At 43.8% G+C, this 22,047-nt stretch overlaps 1 protein-coding gene across 2 annotated transcripts in view; it reads right to left on the bottom strand.

Annotated features, from left to right (window-relative positions):
- Positions 1-22,047, bottom strand: part of LOC124545139 (fatty acyl-CoA reductase 1-like) — a 149,655-nt gene that overhangs the window by 61,613 nt on the left and 65,995 nt on the right. For both annotated transcript variants that reach the window (XM_047123968.1, XM_047123969.1), the window contains exon 6: positions 1,110-1,293. In XM_047123968.1, coding sequence (XP_046979924.1) covers positions 1,110-1,293 — 184 coding nt within the window. The remainder of the gene's footprint in view (positions 1-1,109; positions 1,294-22,047) is intronic.

The following is a 22,047-nucleotide window of genomic DNA, read 5'->3' as shown; positions in this document are numbered from 1 at the left end:
AGGAATTTGTTTTCAAATCCGATCAATCGGGATTTGAAGAGGAAATGCATATGAGAGGTACCCTGTAAATCAGAGGTACCAAGAGAGTTGTATCAACATCAACCAACATCAATGCTTAACGCATCCGTATACAATTATGACGACTGTTAATCCGGATGCAAACTGGCTGGAAAGCTTGTTATTGTGTTGCGAGATGGCGGAGTTGCTCTGCCCCCTACGATTGCGCGTCGTGTGCGTGATCTTGCAAGGACAGAAGTGAATATTTAAGTCACAGCAAGCAGGAGTGAGAAAATGGAAGTAAGAGAACTACAACTATGGTATGAGTACTGCGTTTGGTCAATAGCTGGTCAAAATAACATGATTTTGCTTGATTCCTGGTCTGCGTGTAAAAGCCATACACCTATAGAGCAAGTTATCCCTCCTGAACAGTGCGTGATATTGCAGTTCATACCACCTGGAACTACTGGTCAAATTCAGCCTTTGCATGTTTGCTTTTTCCGTGCCTGTAAAACATATTATCGCACTGTCTGCAGCTACGCATTAAAGTATAGCCAATTTAAGGATAAGCTCCACGACAGATTGTTTAACATTCAGTTGCGTGTCATCGCATTCCATCAGTTCTCATCACCCTGTTACACCAATACGATTCTATATGCATTCTTTAAGAGAGAATACCTAGCTGAACGTCCTGCATGGTTTCTAACTACCAAGGAGGTCGCCTTCGATCGTGATGGTGCAAACTTTTGTGATCACCTTAGTGCGCCCTTTTTCATTAGGCTTTCATAGTGCAAGTTAATAGTTTGTTTTGACCATTTCTTGAATATCGACGATGTCCATTTTGTGAAGTTTAATACATACCTCCCACAGAAGGTTGATGTCCGCACCTCCCGGACACTAATTTTCTGTCTTCCTCCTGATGTACATGATGAGTCATTAGCAGCTAACATTTTTTCTGTCGTAACTGTTAAAATAGCACTTTCAAATGAGCCTTACTACGAACTGAACTTGCAACCTTGCACTCAAGTCAGTAGCAGTGCAACGCAATTTAAGGCAATCGATTCTCTTCAGCAATTCATGGCGATCACGGCTTCGACATATGAAGAACTCACCAGGTGTCCCAGGCGCAGGCGATGGTTGCGTTGGCGACCATATCAGCTGGCACACCATCCGCCATTGCGTCTTCGTCCGATTGCATGGTGTGCAGAATTCCCAGTGCACCCCCGGCCACAATCGCGCTGGGTCCGTACATGTTCCCCAACCAGAATGTCACTGGCTCCTTGTTCGTAGCCATCACTGTAGGGACACACCAGTTTTAGCCAGCCTCGCAAATGTGTACCACCAAGTGGGGAGAGCTCTATCGCTGCTTCAAGTAGTGTGGTCGCCGAATGACGGGTTGAATGAGGATGGTTTGGGGGGGGGGGGGATGGGCTGTAACTCGGATTCATTACTCACACTGATTTTCAGGTTACCAGGATTCTTTTGCTAGGAGCACAAATGTATTGCCTGCCTATAATATTTCTAATTCAACTCTATTATTCACTTCTTTAAATTGTGTAGGATTGTATTGTATATAATTTCGGTGTGTCATTTGCATGACGTATCCATCAGTCTACTGCACTATTTTCTTTATTTTTATTTATTCGTGTTCTGTAGACCCGGTATGCATGGATATGGAACGAGTCACAATATAAATTAACACAGTAGCCTACTTGTCTATGCTAACAAATATAAATTGCAATTGGTGTATAAGAAACAAAGTATATTAATAGTTACAGTCTTAAGTATTTTCTGTGGTAAAACAAAGGTATAAAACGATAAAATAATAATTTACAATTTTCCATATTTAAACTATACATTAGCAGGAATTTGATAGTGGCATTTGCCTGAACACGAATTCCCATACTGGTGTAAGATGTATTAAGTTGCAAAGTGGCAATAGCAAATATTACAAATAAAGTATTACATCTAAGTTGCAATGTAACATTAAAGAATTGATTAAGAGAGTAAAACGCTTTATCCGGGAAGATATTCCTTCAATTTACTTTTAAATTTTGGCATTTCACTGGTAAGATTTTTTATGTCATACGGGAGTGCATTAAACACCTTTATGCTTGAGTAGTATACTCACCTTTTGTATCAGCTTTTTCTGTCAACATGAAAGTCATGTTTTGTCCTTGTGTCATAGTCATGATAAGAAGTATTGGTTTTTTGCATGTGTAGGTTCTTAGCTGAAAAGCACGTAAGGGATAAGATATATTGTGAGGTCATTGTTAATATTTTGTGTGTTTTAAAAAGATTTCTGCATGAATGATTCCTGTTAGCTCCACTTATAATTCGAATTGCTCTTTCCTGAGTTAAAAATACTTTATTTGCCATTGGTTGGTTACGCCAGAATATTAAGCCATAGGATAACAATGAATGTAAATAGCCAAAATAAGCAGCCTTAACAGCGTCACTATTAGCATAAGATGCTGAACTGTCTATCTCTTTTTCTCTTTCTATGCTCTTCGATGTCTCTTTTGCTTTTGGTGGTACATGTACTTGGTCTTCAAGATGAACGGCTACTGCCTGATATCAACTATATACAGAGTCAGACATATCGCGGAAATGGAAAATGCTTTTGATGTGCAGTTTTCACACAATGAATTGGCAGTCAGGGGCTCGTATTGTTACCCAGTATACAGATTGTAATAATACTTACAAAGTGTATTTTTGTGTAAACATACACATTGAAACGTCCCCTTGGAAAAATTTATGAGTTACTGTGCTGATAAACCTCTTACATTATTTGATTTTCAAACAGCTGATCAGAACTGAACGTACTCAGCCATTTCGCTCTTCACCTATTCTGATCAACACTAAACTGACACACAATATTTTTTATCGCAACGCAATCTAACTTTCAATAATCCCTACAAAAGAATGGCCCTGACTAACAATATCCTATACCTTTCATGAATCACTTACCTCACAAAAATCTTCGTTACTCGAACTACTGCAATACAGCGAGCGCCACTACTGCCAGCTAAATACAAGATTCTAACTACTGAAGGGACTAACTAACTAACTACTGACAGGCATAGTTAGCAAATGAAAGATTTTGATAAAGAACGAACAATATATTTACCTTAATAGTGTTCAAAAGTCATTATATATTTATATATATATATATATATATATATATATATATATATATATATATCCCGTGTGGGGTTGTTGGTACCCCCATCGGGCGCCTCCCCGGGTGGCGGATAGGGGAAAGCTTCCTAGATATAGGTGGTACTGGGGAAATGAAATACCCAGGGCGGACCAAAAACCAATAAACCCAGTGGTGTCTGTTCAGCATCTGGCGGCCAGTGGTCAGCGTCTGTTCCTCTAGTTGAGGCGGCTGCACAAAATCTTCTCAAACTCAAAAATCGAGTCGTATACCTGTGGTGTCAACAGAGATCACCACAAAAACTAAAATTCAACTTGAACGCATGATGGAAAAGACGACCACAGAGTCACTACCCCAGGCACCAGTCGATAGACTGGATTCACCTGATCATCGGATTCTGGGGGATCAGGGACACCATGCGGAGAAGAATCGGAGCTTCTCAAAAACTCGTCACACTCTCAAAACGAAACGTAAAAATTTTATTGGTACAATTAATGTGAACACCCTCACTAAAACAGGCAAATTAAAGCAACTCACCAACGCAATGGGAAAATTTAACCTGAAAATCACTGCACTGCAAGAGACAAGATTCACAGATGAAGGACACTTTAACACAGAGAATTACAGGGTCTACAAGGGCAAACCTGCCATAAAAGTAAGAGACAAACTATCACTTTTCGGAACAGGATTCGCCGTACACACCTCCGTACTCAACTCAGTTATTGACTTCACGTCTCCCAATGAAAGAGTCTCCCTGTTATCAGTAAAATCAGCTAATAAAGCATACTCTCTGATCAATGTGCACGCCCCCACAAATCACCACAATAAAATCTACCCCTGAAACAGTGGACAATTTCTGGGAAACACTAGAAGAAACAACAAATAAAGTACCTAAGCACCATGTGAAAATCTTAGTAGGCGATTTTAATGCACAATTAGGGAAGGAAAAAAAATTCAGAGATACCACTGGACCACACACCAAACACAAACGTACCAACAAGAATGGTGAAAAACTAATCGACTTCTGCAGAAACTTTGGACTTAAAATCATGAGTACCCAGTTTCAAAAACTTGCACATAAATTAACCGCATGGAGATCACCCAGTCTTAGACAGGGTGAATACCAAATAGACCATGTCGCAATTTCCAAAGAAAACATAAAAGAAATTCAAAACATCAGAACCCGCAAAGGTGTCTTTGAATCAGATCATCATCTTCTCCAAATAAAAACAAAATTCCAACCCAACAGGATGCTAAAAAGGCCACCAAAAAGTACCAAACCAGATCCGGAATATCTGCAACTGAACAAAGAAAAAATTATCATGCAAATTAATCAGGAAAAATCAACAGACTGGAAGAAGATAACAGAGAAAATTCAGGAAGCCCTCAAATTAGGACAACCCCCTCGCAACAGGAAACATCGCTGGTGGAATGCAACCTGTGATGAGGCAGTTGACAACCGAATAACTTCATGGAAAAAATTTAGCAGTCATAAAACTGAAGAAAACTGGGAGAACTTTCTTAAAACCCAAAAACAGACCTCAAAAATAATTAGAAAAGAAAAACGGGGATATGACAACAACAGACTCTCTGAAATCCAGCAGGATTTCATCAAAAATAATACAAGACATTTTTATAAGACTTTCAGAGAAAACTTACAGGGATACCAAGCGCCTAGCTTGTGCTTCAAGAAACCCGATGGCTCTTTGGAAACCAACACGAAAAATAACTGCAAAATCTTAGCCCAATATTTCAGTTCCCTCCTCAACTGCGAACCACCCCAAGAAAAACTTGTCTTCTCTTCTCCAGTATTCACACACCCAGACTCACATACCCCGGATCTTGAAGAAATTATGGAGATAGTCAAGCAGTTGAAAAATAACAAAGCACCAGGAGAAAATGGGATCATCGCTGAGCTCTGGAAACTAAACGATCCTATACTTATGCATAAATTACACCGTATAATATCAGACATATGGATAACGGAGCAGATACCAGAGGACTGGAAATGCGCTCTAATTCACCCGCTACACAAAAAGGGCGACAAGACAGACATGAACAATTACAGAGGAATTTCCCTGCTCCCAGTCGCTTACAAAATCCTTTCCAAAGCGCTTTTAAACAGGATAGAATCCCAAGCAGATACACTAATTGGTGAATACCAGGCCGGATTCAGAAAAGGACGGTCATGTGCGGAACAGATCTGGTGCTTAAAGACAATATTACAAATGAGGAAATGCAGAAACACAGTAGTTACATTCATCGACTTCAGGAAAGCATATGATTCAGTGGACCGTGGAACCCTGTTTAAAATTATGGAAGGATTTGGGATCGACCGAAAGACACGAAAAACCACAGAACAGACACTTACAGGAACAACGGCCAAAGTGAAATTCATGGGCGAAGTATCAGAACCCTTCGAAATCAAATCTGGAGTCCGACATGGGGATGGACTATCCCCAATCCTTTTAAATATTGTTCTAGAAAATACACTCCTGGAAATTGAAATAAGAACACCGTGAATTCATTGTCCCAGGAAGGGGAAACTTTATTGACACATTCCTGGGGTCAGATACATCACATGATCACACTGACAGAACCACAGGCACATAGACACAGTCAACAGAGCATGCACAATGTCGGCACTAGTACAGTGTATATCCACCTTTCGCAGCAATGCAGGCTGCTATTCTCCCATGGAGACGATCGTAGAGATGCTGGATGTAGTCCTGTGGAACGGCTTGCCATGCCATTTCCACCTGGCGCCTCAGTTGGACCAGCGTTCGTGCTGGACGTGCAGACCGCGTGAGACGACGCTTCATCCAGTCCCAAACATGCTCAATGGGGGACAGATCCGGAGATCTTGCTGGCCAGGGTAGTTGACTTACACCTTCTAGAGCACGTTGGGTGGCACGGGATACATGCGGACGTGCATTGTCCTATTGGAACAGCAAGTTCCCTTGCCGGTCTAGGAATGGTAGAACGATGGGTTCGATGACGGTTTGGATGTACCGTGCACTATTCAGTGTCCCCTCGACGATCACCAGTGGTGTACGGCCAGTGTAGGAGATCGCTCCCCACACCATGATGCGGGGTGTTGGCCCAGTGTGCCTCGGTCGTATGCAGTCCTGATTGTGGCGCTCACCTGCACGGCGCCAAACACGCATACGACCATCATTGGCACCAAGGCAGAAGCGACTCTCATCGCTGAAGACGACACGTCTCCATTCGTCCCTCCATTCACGCCTGTCGCGACACCACTGGAGGCGGGCTGCACGATGTTGGGGCGTGAGCGGAAGACGGCCTAACGGTGTGCGGGACCGTAGCCCAGCTTCATGGAGACGGTTGCGAATGGTCCTCGCCGATACCCCAGGAGCAACAGTGTCCCTAATTTGCTGAGAAGTGGCGGTGCGGTCCCCTACGGCACTGCGTAGGATCCTAAGGTCTTGGCGTGCATCCGTGCGTCGCTGCGGTTCGGTCCCAGGTCGACGGGCACGTGCACCTTCCGCCGACCACTGGCGACAACATCGATGTACTGTGGAGACCTCACGCCCCACGTGTTGAGCAATTCGGCGGTACGTCCACCCGGCCTCCCGCATGCCCACTATACGCCCTCGCTCAAAGTCCGTCAACTGCACATACGGTTCACGTCCACGCTGTCGCGGCATGCTACCAGTGTTAAAGACTGCGATGGAGCTCCGTATGCCACGGCAAACTGGCTGACACTGACGGCGGCGGTGCACAAACGCTGCGCAGCTAGCGCCATTCGACGGCCAACACCGCCGTTCCTGATGTGTCCGCTGTGCCGTGCGTGTGATCATTGCTTGTACAGCCCTCTCGCAGTGTCCGGAGCCAGTATGGTGGGTCTGACACACCGGTGTCAATGTGTTCTTTTTTCCATTTCCAGGAGTGTATAATCAGGGAATGGGAACCTCACGTAAAGGGTATCCAAATTGATATCAAGAAAGAGAACCGAATTAAAGTCAAGTGCCTTGCTTTCGCTGACGATATTGCAATTATCACCAATAACAGAACAGAAGCGATTCACGCAGTGGAAAAACTACATGAAATTTCACAAAAAACCGGACTACAGATATCTTACGAAAAAACCCAATATATGGAAAGGCAGCCAGAAAATAAATCCCCTTTAATAACAAAATATGGTAAAATTGCACAAGTCTGCCATTTTAAATACCTCGGTGAAACTATACAGTCCTCAGGATTAAACCGAATTGCCAATGAACAAAGAATCACCAAGCTCCAGAAAGCCTACAAGCTAACATGGACGCATTACAACAAGAAGTGCATTTCGACGGATGCAAAATTAAGGCACTATACAACAGTGATTCTTCCAGAAGCAATCTATGCAGCTGAAACAATGGTGATTGATGGTCATTCTAAAATTAAGGAAATAGAAAAGTAGGAAAGAAAAATTCTCAGGAAGATTTACGGTCCAATCAACAAAAATGGCATTTGGATGAAGAGACCACAAAACGAGCTCTCTAGAAAGATCAGCATAGTAACAGATGAAATCAGAAAGCGCCGAGCCAAATTTTATACACACATCTACAGGATGGAAGACTCCAGAACAGCAAAGAAATTATTCAATATTATAACAAGGAGTAAATGTGGCACGGAATGGCTGAAAGAAGTCCAGAGGGATCTACAGCAGATCAACATAAAAAATCTCGAAGATCGCACCGAGTGCCGGCATAAAATCACAAGTCTGAAGTTTGCGGAAAGAACATCGCGTCAGCCTGGTAAAAATGGACAGAGGAACGGAAGAAGGAGCATTCTGAGAGCATGAGGAGGTTTTGGGAAGCAAAGAAGAAAAACATCCGAAGATGAAATTATGAATTCAAGTTCAATCGCTCTCCTAAAGGGGAACAATCGTTATAATAATAATAATAATAATAATTATATATATATATATATATATATATATATATATATATATATATATACAGGGTGTTACAAAAAGGACGGCCAAACTTTCAGGAAACATTCCTCACACACAAAGAAAGAAAATATGTTATGTGGACATGTGTCCGGAAACGCTTACTTTCCATGTTAGAGCTCATTTTATTACTTCTCTTCAAATCACATTAATCATGGAATGGAAACACACAGCAACAGAACGTACCAGCGTGACTTCAAACACTTTGTTACAGGAAATGTTCAAAATGTCCTCCGTTAGCGAGGATACCTGCATCCACCCTCCGTCGCATGGAATCCCTGAAGAGCTGATGCAGCCCTGGAGAATGGCGTATTGTCCCACAGCCGTCCACAATACGAGCACGAAGAGTCTCTACATTTGGTACCGGGGTTGCGTAGACAAGAGCTTTCAAATGCTCCCATAAATGAAAGTCAAGAGGGTTGAGGTCAGGAGAGCGTGCAGGCCATGGAATTGGTCCGCCTCTACCAATCCATCGGTTACCGAATCTGTTGTTGAGAAGCGTACGAACACTTCGACTGAAATGTGCAGGGGCTCCATCGTGCATGAACCACATGTTGTGTCGTACTTGTAAAGGCACATGTTCTAGCAGCACAGGTAGAATATCCCGTATGAAATCATGATAACGTGCTCCATTGAGCGTAGGTGGAAGAACATGGGGCCCAATCAAGACATCACAACAATGCCTGCCCAAACGTTCACAGAAAATCTGTGTTGATGACGTGATTGCACAATTACGTGCGGATTTTCGTCAGCCCATACATGTTGATTGTGAAAATTTACAATTTGATCACGTTGGAATGAAGCCTCATCCGTAAAGAGAACATTTGCACTGAAATGAGGATTGACACATTGTTGGATGAACCATTCGCAGAAGTGTACCCGTGGAGGCCAATCAGTTGCTGATGGTGCCTGCACACGCTGTACATGGTACGGAAACAACTGGTTCTCCCGTAGCACTCTCCATACAGTGACGTGGTCAACGTTACCTTGTACAGCAGCAACTTCTCTGACGCTGACATTAGGGTTATCGTCAACTGCACGAAGAATTGCCTCGTCCATTGCAGGTGTCCTCGTCGTTCTAGGTCTTCCCCAGTCGCGAGTCATAGGCTGGAATGTTCCGTGCTCCCTAAGACGCCGATCAATTGCTTCGAACGTCTTCTTGTCGGGACACCTTCGTTCTGGAAATCCGTCTCGATACAAACGTACCGCGCCACGGCTATTGCCCCGTGCTAATCCATACATCAAATGGGCATCTGCCAACTCCACATTTGTAAACATTGCACTGACTGCAAAACCACGTTCGTGATGAACACTAACCTGTTGATGCTACGTACTGATGTGCTTGATGCTAGTACTGTAGAGCAATGAGTCGCATGTCAACACAAGCACCGAAGTCAACATTACCTTCCTTCAATTGGGCCAACTGGCGGTTAATCGAGGAAGTACAGTACATAGTGACGAAACTAAAATGAGCTCTAACATGGAAATTAAGCGTTTCCGGACATATGTCCACATAACATCTTTTCTTTATTTGTGTGTGAGGAATGTTTCCTGAAAGTTTGGCCGTACCTTTTTGTAACACCCTGTATATATCAGTTCATGACATCCAGTCTTACAAATTTACTCTGTCTGATGGACGCACATCCAGATCATCCGTTCTCAAAACTCTGGCATCTCACTCCCCACATTCACCACTGTTGGCGGCTCACCTCCAACTGCGCAATGCTAAGCGCTGTTAAAAGCCAACTGCCCAACACTACAATAGCAAATTCCAACAATGCAAAGCAGCCACAGACTGCATTCAGCACAGTCAGTGATTTTCATATAGAGCGCTACATGGTGTTACCAACATAAAAACCTAAACAGCCTACTTACAACTTTTTAAATGGAGCAGTGGCTATTGACATTAAAAAACCTAAGTTAGGGTAAATTATAAGGTCAGTTTGTGTTTGTTGCATGATTCTTGTGTGAGTAGTTCACGATGTATGGTATTTCGAAAAGTATCCACACCGACACTTGTTTGTGCCATCCAACCTGTGTGGTTGCTACGTACGATGTTTTTATGTTTACTTGCAGTTTGCATCTACACATAAATAGTCGTAGATACTCCGCAAGCCACCGCACAGTGCATGGCGAAGTACTCCTTGTACCACTAGTCTGTTCCTTTCCTGTTACACTCGAAAATAGAGCGAGGGAAGCACTGTCTATATGCCTCCTTATGAGCCTTTATTTCTCGAATCTTATCTTCGTGGTCCTTACGGGCAGTGTATGTTGGCGGCGGGAGAATCGTTCGGCAGTCATCTAGAAATGGCAGTTCTCTAAATTTTCCCTATAGTGTTTCTCGAAAAATAACGTTACTTCCCTCCAGGGATTCCCATCTGAGTTCCCGTAGCACCTCCGTAACACTTACTCGTTGTTCGTACCTATAGGTAACAAATCTAGCGCCGGCCGGTGTGGCCGTGCGGTTAACCTGTGACCGCTACGGTCGCAGGTTCGAATCCTGCCTCGGGCATGGATGTGTGTGATGTCCTTAGGTTCAATTAGTTCTCAGTTCTAGGCGACTGATGACCTCAGAAGTTAAGTCGCATAGTGCTCAGAGCCAACAAATCTAGCACCCCGCCTCTGAACTGCTTCGATATCCTCTTTCAACCCGACCTGGTACGGATCCTAAACACTCGAGCAGTACGCAAGAATTGGTGGCACCAGCGTCCTATATACGGTCTCCTTTACAGATGAACCATACTTTCCTAAAATTCTCCCAAGAAACCGAAGTCGACTACTCGCCTTCCCCACCACAGTTCTTTCATGCTCGTTCCATTTCATATCACTCTGCAGCGTTACGCCCATATCTTTAATCGACTTCACTGTGACAAGCAGGACGCTAGTAATACTGTAAGCGAACATTACAGATTTGTTATTCCAGCTCATCTGCATTAACTTCCATTTTTCCACATTTAAAGCTAGACGCCTTTCATCACACCAACTACAATTTTTGTCTGAGTCGTCTTGCATCTTCATACAGTGACTCAACCTCGACACCTTACGGTACACCACAAAATCATCAGCAAACAACCGCAGATTCCTGCCCACACTGGTCACCCAATCATTAATGTATACAGAAAACAACAGCGGGCCTACCACACTTCCTTGGTGCACTTCTGACGATTCCCGTGCCTCTTATGTCAAATGCTTTCCAGGGATCTTGAAATATGAAAACTCTATTGTACTTCACCCAGTGTATCATGCGAAAAAAGGGTAAGCTGAGTTTCACACGAGCGATGCTTCGTAAAACAATGCTAATTCGTGAACACAAGCTTCTCAGTCTGACAAAAATTTATTATATTCGAAATGAGAATATGTTCAAGGATTCTGGAGCAAACTGAAATTAGTTATATTGGTATGTAATTTTGCTGGTCCAGTCTCTTATTCTTCTTATATATTGGAGTCACCTGCGCCTTTTTCCAGTCTGTTGGGTCTTTATGCTGGGCGAGAGATTCATGATAAATGCAAGCTCGGTAAGGGGCCAGTGACAATGTCTTTCATACGGGAGTCTGTCCGATGGTCAAATGACAGTCTGCCTATACGAATCTCCTATGTGAACGATTTCTTGAATGTGAAATTTAAAACTTCAGCTATCATTTCGCTATCTTCAACTGCTACAGTAGACTCGTCAACAAGGGACTGAATGGAAGCCGTAGAGAGTTTTAGGTTGGTTCGTTGATTTGGGGGTGGGAACCAAACAGCGAGGTCATCGGTCCCATCGGATTAGGAAAGGATGGGGAAGGAATTCGGCCATTTGAAAGGAACCATCCCGGCATTTGCCTGAAGTGATTTAGGGAAATCCTGGAAAACTCAAACCAGGATGGCCGAACGTGGGTTTGAACCGTCGTCCTACCGAATATGAGTCCATTAGACTCTCTCAGCGGCTTTACATAGGACCAGAATTTTGTCGGGTTCTCTGGCAGATATTTTGCCAAGATGTGACGTGATAGTTGTTGTATGCTTCACGCATACACCTTTTCACAGACGCATGAATAACTACTAACCTTCAAATGTCATTTGTGCGTTCTCTTTTGAACCGAGAGTGCAACAGCCTCTGCTTCCTCAGCATCTTCCAGATTTGGTTATGAAACCATGGACGATCTTTTCCTTCTTTCATCCACTTACTAGGTATATAACTCTCTGGACCATGATTTAAAATCTGCTTAAACTTTTCCCATAATTCCTCTGCGTCCATATTAGTGAAACTAAGTGATGTAAATTCACTGTCTAAGTGAGATGCTAACAACTTCTTATCTGCTCTATCTAGCAGAAACACTCTCGTAGCCTTCTTGACTGATTTGTTAACTTTAGTTACCATAATTGCTATAGTGACATGATGATCGTTAAGACTCGTTCGTGTACTGACACTGCTGGCTGCCGAGCTAGCTACTCAAGAAAGTTTTCAGGAAAAGTGTTGAAAAGTATTTCGAAATGAATGCATAGAAATACCAGTCTCTACTCGGTAGGTTAAAATCGCCTCCAACTAGTATTGCATGATCTGTGTATTTCAGCGATACTGACCGCAGACTTTCTTTCAATGACTCTAGAATTGTCACAGAAGAGTTGGGCAGCCGATACAAACGTCCATCAATTAACTTGGTTTCACCTACACCAGTTATACGAGACCAGATAACTTCACTGTCACACTGGACTTCGACCTCAGTGGAGGCAATATTTTTGTCAACTGCAATGAACGCTCCCCCTCATGTGAGAATCTGTGTTTCTGACATACGTTCCTCGGCTCGCTAAATATCTCAGAGCTTTCTATTTTGTGTTTCAGCTCGGTCCCAAGAACAATCTGAGCACGAGAACTTTCCGGAGGGCAGTAAACTCGGTACTTTATTACGAAAATTTCGACAGTTATTGATAAAATTTTGACAGTCAAAGTGACTTTACTTTGAACACGGTCTACATCTACATGGATACTCTGCTAATCACATTTAAGTGCCTGGCAGAGAATTCACCGAACCACCTGCACAATTCTCTGTTTTTCCAATCTCGTAAGTAAGAACATCCATATCCTTCCCTTCGGGCTCTGATTTTTCCTCATTTTATCATGGCGATCGTTTCTCCCTATGTAGCTCGGCGTCAACAAAATATTTTCGCATTTGGAGAAAGTTGGTGATCGGAACGTCGTGAGAGGATGCCCCCACAATGAAAAACGCCTTTGTGTTGATGATGTCCATCTCAAATCCTATATCATTTCAGTGATACTCTCTCCCCTATTTCTCGATACTACAAAACGTGCTGCACTTCTGTGAAATTTTTCGATGTACTCAGTCAGTCCTGTCTGGGAAGAATCCCACACCGAGCAGCAGTATTTCAAAAGAGGACGGACAAGCTTACAGTAGGCAATCTCTTTAGTAGATCTATTACATTTTCTAAGTGTCCGACCTATAAAACCCTGCCTTTGGTTAGCCTTCCCCACAACATTTTCTATATTTTCCTACCAATATAAGTAGTTCGTAATTGCAGTTCCTAGGTATTTAGTTGAATTTACGGTCTTTATATTTGACTGATTTATCGTGTAACCGAAGTTTCACGGATTCCTTTTAGCACTCATATGGATGACCTAACACTTTTCGTTATTTAGGGTCGATTACCAATATTATCACTGACTCTCTTTCTTGTTTATCGACCGGCGAGTGCTCATCAGAGCACCTCAGACTATGGCTTAGCCTAAAAAACTCTCAAGTGCACCCCATAAGTACTCTGCTACCTTTGTACAGGCACCCCTGACCTCCCAAGGGGAGTTTTACAAGTCCCCACGGTGTACTTGTGTGTTCGTTGAGTGCATTCCGATTGTCTAGTCTTTGTTGTTGTTGTTGTGGTCTTCAGTCATGAGACTGGTTTGATGCAGCTCTACATGCTACTCTATCCTGTGCAAGCTTCTTCATCTCCCAGTACCTACTGCAACCTACATCCTTCTGAATCTGCTTGGTGTATTCATCTCTTGGTCTTCCTCTCCAATTTCTACCCTCCACGCTGCCCTCCAATACTAAATTGGTGACCCCTTGATGCCTCACAACATCTCCTACCAACCGATCCCTTCTTCTATTCAAGTTGTGCCACAGAACTCCTCTTCTCCCCAATCCTATTCAATACCTCCTCATTAGTTACGTGATCTACCCATCTAATCTTCAGCATTCTTCTGTAACACCACATTTCGAAAGCTTCTATTCTCTTCTTGTCCAAACTATTTATCGTCCACGTTTCACTTCCATACATGGCTACACTCTATACAAATACTTTCAGAAACGACTTCCTGACACTTAAATCTATACTCTATGTTAACAAATTTCTCTTATTCGGAAACGCTTTCCTTGCCATTGCCAGTCTACATTTTATATCCTCTCTATTTCGACCACCATCAGGTATTTTGCTCCCCAAACAGCAAAACTGCTTTACTACTTTAAGTGTCTCATTTCCTAATCTAATTCCCTCAGCATCACCCGACTTGATTCGACTACATTCCATTATCCTCGTTTTGCTTTTGTTGATGTTCACTTATATCTTCCTTGCAAGACACTGTCCGTTAAACTGCTTTTCCAGGTCCTTTGCTGTCTCAGACAGAATTACAATGTCATCGGTGAACCTGAAAGTTTTTGTTTCTTCTCCATGGATTTTAATACCTCCTCCGAATTTTTCTTTTGTTTCCTCAACTGCCTGCTCAATATACAGATTGAATAACATCTCCCTCCCTTCCCAACCACTGCTTCCCTTTCATGTCCTTCGACTCTTATAACTGCCATCTGGTTTCTGTACAAATTGTACAGTCTTACAATGCAGAAAAAGTTGATGTGTTCATGACGTATGGAGAATGTAGGAAGAATGCAGTTTATTCTTGAACGGTGTATGCGATCAGGTATCCCAATCTACGTCAACCATCTCGGCAATACTGGCAGAAGTAAAGTTGTGAGGATGTGGCGTCAGTCGTGCTTGGGTAGTTCAGTTGGTAGAGCACTTTCCCGCGAAAGGCAAAGGTCGTGAGTTCGGGTCTCGGTCCGACACACGCTTTTAATCTGCCAGGAAGTTCCGTATCAGTGCACACTCCACTGCAGAGTGAAAATCTCATTCTGGATCTCGGCAATTATTTATCAACCTCTTCACCCAGTTACTTGAAAGTGGTAGTGTAACACCTAGACGAGGTAACAGAATGAAACAAGCGACGACAGAACCGGGGGAAATTAATGTTCTTGCTGCTGTTGCAGTTGATCCACACGTACTCCCCCGCGCAGTCGCACGAGGAAGTGTCCTATGCATTCTCTACCGACACAAGTTCCATCCGTATTACATTTTGCTCCATCAACAGCTGTAAAGAAATGTTTGTGGGAACCGTGTTAACTTCTGTAAATGGGCACTAGGACAAGATATTCCAGATGTGTTATGTCTTGTTTGGCGATGAAGCCACATTTATCACTCATTGCCAGGTAAACCACCGAAACATTCACTATTGCTCTGTTGACAATCCCCCTTGGTTTCGTCAGGTGGAACGTCGGCGTCCATGGAGCGTAAACGTGTGTTGTGGGATAGTGAACCATCAGCTCATAGGCCCATGTTTCACAGTCGGAACACTGAACACGCACTAATATCGCAGCCTACTAACAGACCATCTTCCATGGATTCTAAAATACGTTCATCTGCAGACTAGGAGGAACCAGTGGTACCAATTTGACGACTGTGCAGCACGTAGTGGGTGAAGTACTACAGAATACCTTCACGAATTATTTCCAGATTTTTGGATTGGACGCAGGGGTCCTGTACCTTGGCCGGACCGTTTCCCGGGTTTGATGCCTATAGACTTTTTCCTGTGGGGAAATCTGAAAGATGCTGTCTGCAAGGACATACCAACTACACCCGATCATATGCAACGACGTATTCCTGCAGCTTGCTCGGACATCTCCGCTGAAATCCTAGCACATTGCAGCAGCCCTTCCGTACCAGTCTGGAAGACGTTGCGGGTGGTCATTTTGAACACACCACGCGATGGTCCATTGTCTCGTTACTAGTCAGATTCCACTAACCAGTGTATGCACTTGTCTTGTTTTTTACTGTACGCCACCACAAATGAAATGAGCGTTTGGCGTCATTGGCCGGGAGGCCCCTTGTGGGGCAGGTACGGCCGCCTTGCTGCAGGTCTTATTACATTCGGCTCCAGATTTGGCGACCTGCGCGCCGAGTGGGGATGAAATGATGAGGAAGACAACTCAACACCCAGTCCCTGAGCGGAGAAAATCTCCGACCCAGCCGAGAATCGAACCCGAGCCCGTAGGACGGCAGTTCGTCACGCTGACCAATGAGCTATCGGGGCGGACTACGTCATCACAGGTATTGTACAAGCGTCGGTCTGGGAACTTACCAAAATATCATGTCTCGTAAACGACTCGCAGCAGAATCATGCAACAAACATCACTGACATTCTAATTCAAAAAATGGTTCAAATGGCTCTCAGCACTATGGGACTCAACTGCTGTGGTCATCAGTCCCCTTGAACTTAGAACTACTGAAACCTAACTAACCTAAGGACATCACACACACCCATGCCCGAAGCAGGATTCGAACCTGCGACCGTAGCAGCAGCGCGGCTCCGTACTGGAGCGCCTAGAACCGCACAGCCACCGCGGCCGGCTTGACATTCTCATTCATCCTACTTTTAATTTGTTAATGTCAACAGGCACTGTTCCATTTAAATAAAGTGTCTGTTTGCAGAAAAATTAAACTTTCTAAGTATTATTACAATTTGTTCATTGGCTAACGATACGAGCCCCTGACTATCAGTTCACTCTGTGAAAACCGCACATTTATAGCTGTTCCCATTTCCACAACATATGCAGTGCATATTGTAGGTGATTCATCCGGTAAATACTGGATGTAGACAGAGTTCCATATGTTTGATCGTTAGAAATACGATTAATAGTGACAGTTATTTGCCCAGTCCACTTTCTACTCCTGTGACAATGACGCTTCATTTCACGATCCTTCCTTTTTTGGTTGGGGGGGGGGGTCAACCGTCTTCTGGTTCGTTTGATGATGCACACCACGAATTCCTCTCCTACGCTTACCTGATCACCTTATATAGCAACTACATAGAACGCCCTCAGTTATATCTAATGTATATTCCAATTTCACAGCCTTATTTGATCGCAAGTCTTCCAGAGTTCGATTAAACTCTCCCTCGAAAATGGAACCCATATATATTCCACATCGAGTCAAAGTTCTACTTTTATCATGTCAGCGGACAGTTTCTTCACCTTTGTAGAGGCATCCAGCGTTATCCTCAAATGTGTGTAAAATGTTATGGGACTTAACTGCTGAGGTCATCAGTCCCTAAGCTTACACACTAGTTAACCTAAATTATCCTAACATACACGCCCATGCCCGAGGGTGAACTCGAACCTCCGCCGGGACGAGTGGCACAGTCCATGACTGCAGCGCACTCAGACCTCTCGGCTAATCCCGCGCTCGTAATCCTCCCATCTATACTCTCTCTCCACTGCCGTTAACGCTGGAATTCCTCTTGCGCTATTAATGTTCAAGATTTTGCATTTAGTTACCTCGAAAGTTGTTTTGACTAGTCTATATCTGAATCAGACCTTCCAGAGATCCGGAGATCATTTTTTTTGATCTTTCGTATTTTTCTTGCATCCATTTCGTTTTAGATTTGAAATGGGTCTGCTTCTTCCCATAATTGCACTGACACGTTAAGGTGACACTACTCTGTCACATTCAAAGACACATAGACCCTCACACACACACACACACACACACACACACACACACACACACGCACGCACGCACACACACATCCTCACACGCACAAACGCACAACTCACACATCCCCAGACACACTTCCACATACTGTATGCACAATATGTGATCAAAAGTATCCGGACACTTGGCTAGAAAATGACTTACAAGTTCGTGGCGCCCTCCATCGGTAATGCTGGAATTCAGCATGGTGTTGGCCCACCCTCAGTCTTGATGACAGCTTCCACTCTCGCAGGCATACGTTCAATCAGGAGCTGGAAGGGTTTTTGGGGAAAGACAGCCCGTTCTTCACGGAGTGCTGCACTGAGGAGAGGTATCGATGTTGGTCGGTGAGGCCTGGCACGAAGTCCGCGTTCCGAAACATCCCAAAGATGTTTTATAGGATTCAGGCCGGAACTCCGTGCAGCCCAGTCCCTTAGAGTGATGTTATTGTCGCGTAACCACTCCGCCACAGGCCGTGTATTATGAACAGATGCTCGATCGTGTTGAAAGATGCAATCACCATCCCGAATTGCTCTTCAAGCAAGAAGGTGCTTAAAACATCAATGTGGGCCTGCGCTGTGATAGTGCCACGCAAAACAACAAGGAGTTCAAGCCTCCTCCATGAAAAACACTACCATACCATAACACCACCGCCTCCGAGTTTTACTGTTAGCATTTCACTCGCTGGCAAATGACGTTTACTGGGCATTCACCATACCCACATCCTGCCATCGGATGGCCATATTGTGTACCGTCATTCGTTACGCCTCACAACGTTTTTCCACTATTCAAACGTCCAATGTTTACGGTCCTTACACCAAGAGAGGCGCCGACTGGCATTTACTGGCGTGATCTGTGGCTTATGAGCAGCCGATCGACCATGAAATCCAAGTTTTCTCAACTCCCTCGTAACTGTCACAGTACTTGCAGTGGATCCTGATGCAGTTTGTAATTCCTCTGTGATGATGTGGATAGATGTCTGCCTATTACACGTTACGACCCTCTTCAACTGTCGGCGGTCTCGGTCAGTCAACAGACTGGAAAAACCGTTAAACACAGTACTTAATCTGAGGGGTCTGTAACATAACCTAATTCTTACACATGAATGTAGGACTTCCCGCTGTGCATTGCTAATGATATATGCTCGGGCTTACATCTGGGTTGTTGCGTTAAAAATCCGCGAAGTTCTGATGTCATTCTTATCATCGTCTGGCGAAGTCAGTCGTTTTTGCCAGATGGTGATTAGAACGACTCTCATCGAAACGTCGAGGAATTTGACAGCAGCAACCCGAGTGGGAGCCAGAGAAGGTTTCATCAGCTCTCTTCTTTGTACATATAGGCGTTATTCCTTTTCTCTTACTGGTCTACGATAGTTTGCTATTGTCTGTCACTTATCATCATGTATCTATTTGATTCCAGTGATCCCCGAATGAAGTTTGTAAGTAGGCTGTTTAGGTTTTTTTATTGGTAACGCCACCTCTGTATAAAAATCATTGGCTGTGCTGTGTGCAGTCTGTGTCTAACTTTTTAAGATTTTGTTCCACTGTGTCTAACTTTTGAAGCTTTTGCTGTGTTTGTCTCTGATTTTGTTCCATTGTGTCTAACTGTTGCTGTGTTTGTCTCTGATTTTGTTCCATTGTGTCTAACTTTTCAAGCTTTTGTCCCATTTGTTGCATTAATTGTAATAACAATGCACTGGTGTCTGAAACATGTTCCTCAGTGCTTTTCGGCAGTGAATTTGCACCGGCAACATTCACATTTTGACAAGCGGAAAATGTGTCTTGACTCATTTGAGAAAACGGTGAGGACGCAAAACCTGAATCTACAGTATTTGCAAAATTGTGTCCTGTCATTTCGGATTCCTGAGGCAAGCTGTTGCCGACCGATCGATCGATAATGCTTCCCTGTTCACTATTTGTCTCACTGTCTACGCCATTATTTGCCGCCCGCTCCATTTCTCCATGCACAGTTACCAAATTACTACTTTGAACGTCTGTTAATTCATTACACAGTGGTGCTGGCAAGCTACGCTCGTCGTCATTATTATTTCTCAGTTTACTTTGGAGCCTAGTGTTACGTTTTTCACACGCCATTATTGTCACAATATTTCACACGATAACACAGAAAAACACAATTTGAAGAGCAAAAATAAGAGAACACATTAACATAGCACTGAAAATAATATCTAGTTAATTGCAAGCGCAGCTGCGAAATACTTGGTGCAAATTAACATGCATGCCACAACAACAATGAAAGACTGCAACTGCAAAGGAGATTCTCTCTATAATTACGCGCTAGCAATAAACAAAAGCTACACTAATTACACAAACTACAAGAAAAAAGCAGAAGATTCCAGTGAGGTATCCTCGGCTAAGGGTCGACATATGAAACGTCCCCTTTGAACAATTTATACAAGACTGTGCTTAAACTGACACACAATATTTTTAGCGCAACGCAATCTGACTTTCAAAAATCCCTACGAAAGAATGGCCCTGACTAACATTAACCTATACAAATCACTTACCTCACCAAAAATCTTAGTTACTCGAACTACTGCAATACAGCGAGCGCCACTACTGCCAGCTAAATAAAAGATTCAAATTACGGAAGGCACTAACTACTGATAGGCATAGTTAGCAAATGAAAGATTTTAATAGAGAACAAACACTGTATTTACCTTAATAGTCATAATATATATAGCAGTTCATGACAGTCTTACAAATTTCAAAACTCCGCCATCTCTCTCCCCACATCCACCACTGCTGGCGGCTCACCTCCAACTGCGCAACGCTACGCGCTGTTCACATGCAGCTGCCGCTGCCCAACACTACAATGGCAGACAACAATGCAACCTAGACACAGACTGCACACAGCACAGCCAGTGATTTTTATACAGAGGTGGCGTTACCAATAAAAAAACCTAAACAGCCTACTTACAAGTTGTGCTGAGCACAGCACATATGCAACTACTCCAACTAATCGTTGATTTTCTGTACAGAAATTCAAAATTCTTCTTTTTGATGTTTCTGACTTTTGGTGAAAGGCACTATACATTTGGTTTAATTGTGGTTATGCAATCTGGTGATAAAAAATATGAGATCGTGTCGGCGTAGGATGATGATGCTAATGATGATGCTTGGTTTGTGGGGTTTTCAACTGCGCGGTCATGAGCGCCCATACAGAATCCCAAATTTTACACATCTAGCCACTGTCACGAATGATAATGATGAAATGATGAGGACAACACAAACACCCAGTCCCCAGGCAGAGAAAATCCCTAACCCAGCCGGGAATCGAACCCGAGACGTCGTGATCCACAAGCAACAACGCTAGCCACTAGACTACGAGCTGTGGACTAAGCGTTGGAAGTCTCCTGCCTCTGTAGCCGTCCATAATTGCAAAAGTATTGCCAGTGCAGCATTTTGTGCACGAACTCATCTCTCAATTATGTCCCATAAATGTTCAGTGGGATTCATGTCGGGCGATCTGCGTAGGCAGACCATTCACTCTAACGGTGCAGAACTTTCTTCAAACCAGTCGCGACCAGTTGTGGCCTGGGGACATGGCCCACTGACATCCATAAAAATGTCATCGTCGTTTGGTTGCAAATGGTGTCTAAGTAGTCGAACACAACCATTTCCAGTCAATGAACAATTCAGTGGTACCACCGGACTTAATCCACTCCATGTTGACACAGCCCACGTCATTATGGAGCTACCACTAGGCTGCGTACTACCTTGTTAACAACTTGGGTCCATGGCTTCGCCGGGTCAGCGTCACACTCGAACCTTACCATCAGCTCTTGCCAACTGAAATCGGAACTCTTCTAACCAGAACACAGTTTTCCAGTCATCTAGGGTCGAGCCGATGCGGTCACGAGCCCAGGAGAGGCTCTGCAGGTGATTTCGTGTTGTTAACAATAGCACTCGCGTGGGTCGTGTGTTGTCATAGTCCATTAACGCCATATTTCACCGCACGTTCTTAGCGGGTATGTTTGTCGTACATGGCACATTGATTTCCGCGAACATTTCACGCAATGTTGCTTGTCTGTGAGAACTGACAACTGTACGCAAACACCGCCGCTCTCGGTCGTCAAGTGGAGGCCGTCGGCCACTGCGTTGTCCGTGGTGAGACGTAAAGC

This window comes from Schistocerca americana, chromosome 8, assembly GCF_021461395.2.
Source record: "Schistocerca americana isolate TAMUIC-IGC-003095 chromosome 8, iqSchAmer2.1, whole genome shotgun sequence".
NCBI lineage: Eukaryota > Metazoa > Arthropoda > Insecta > Orthoptera > Acrididae > Schistocerca > Schistocerca americana.
This window is presented reverse-complemented; position numbering and strand designations above follow the sequence as displayed.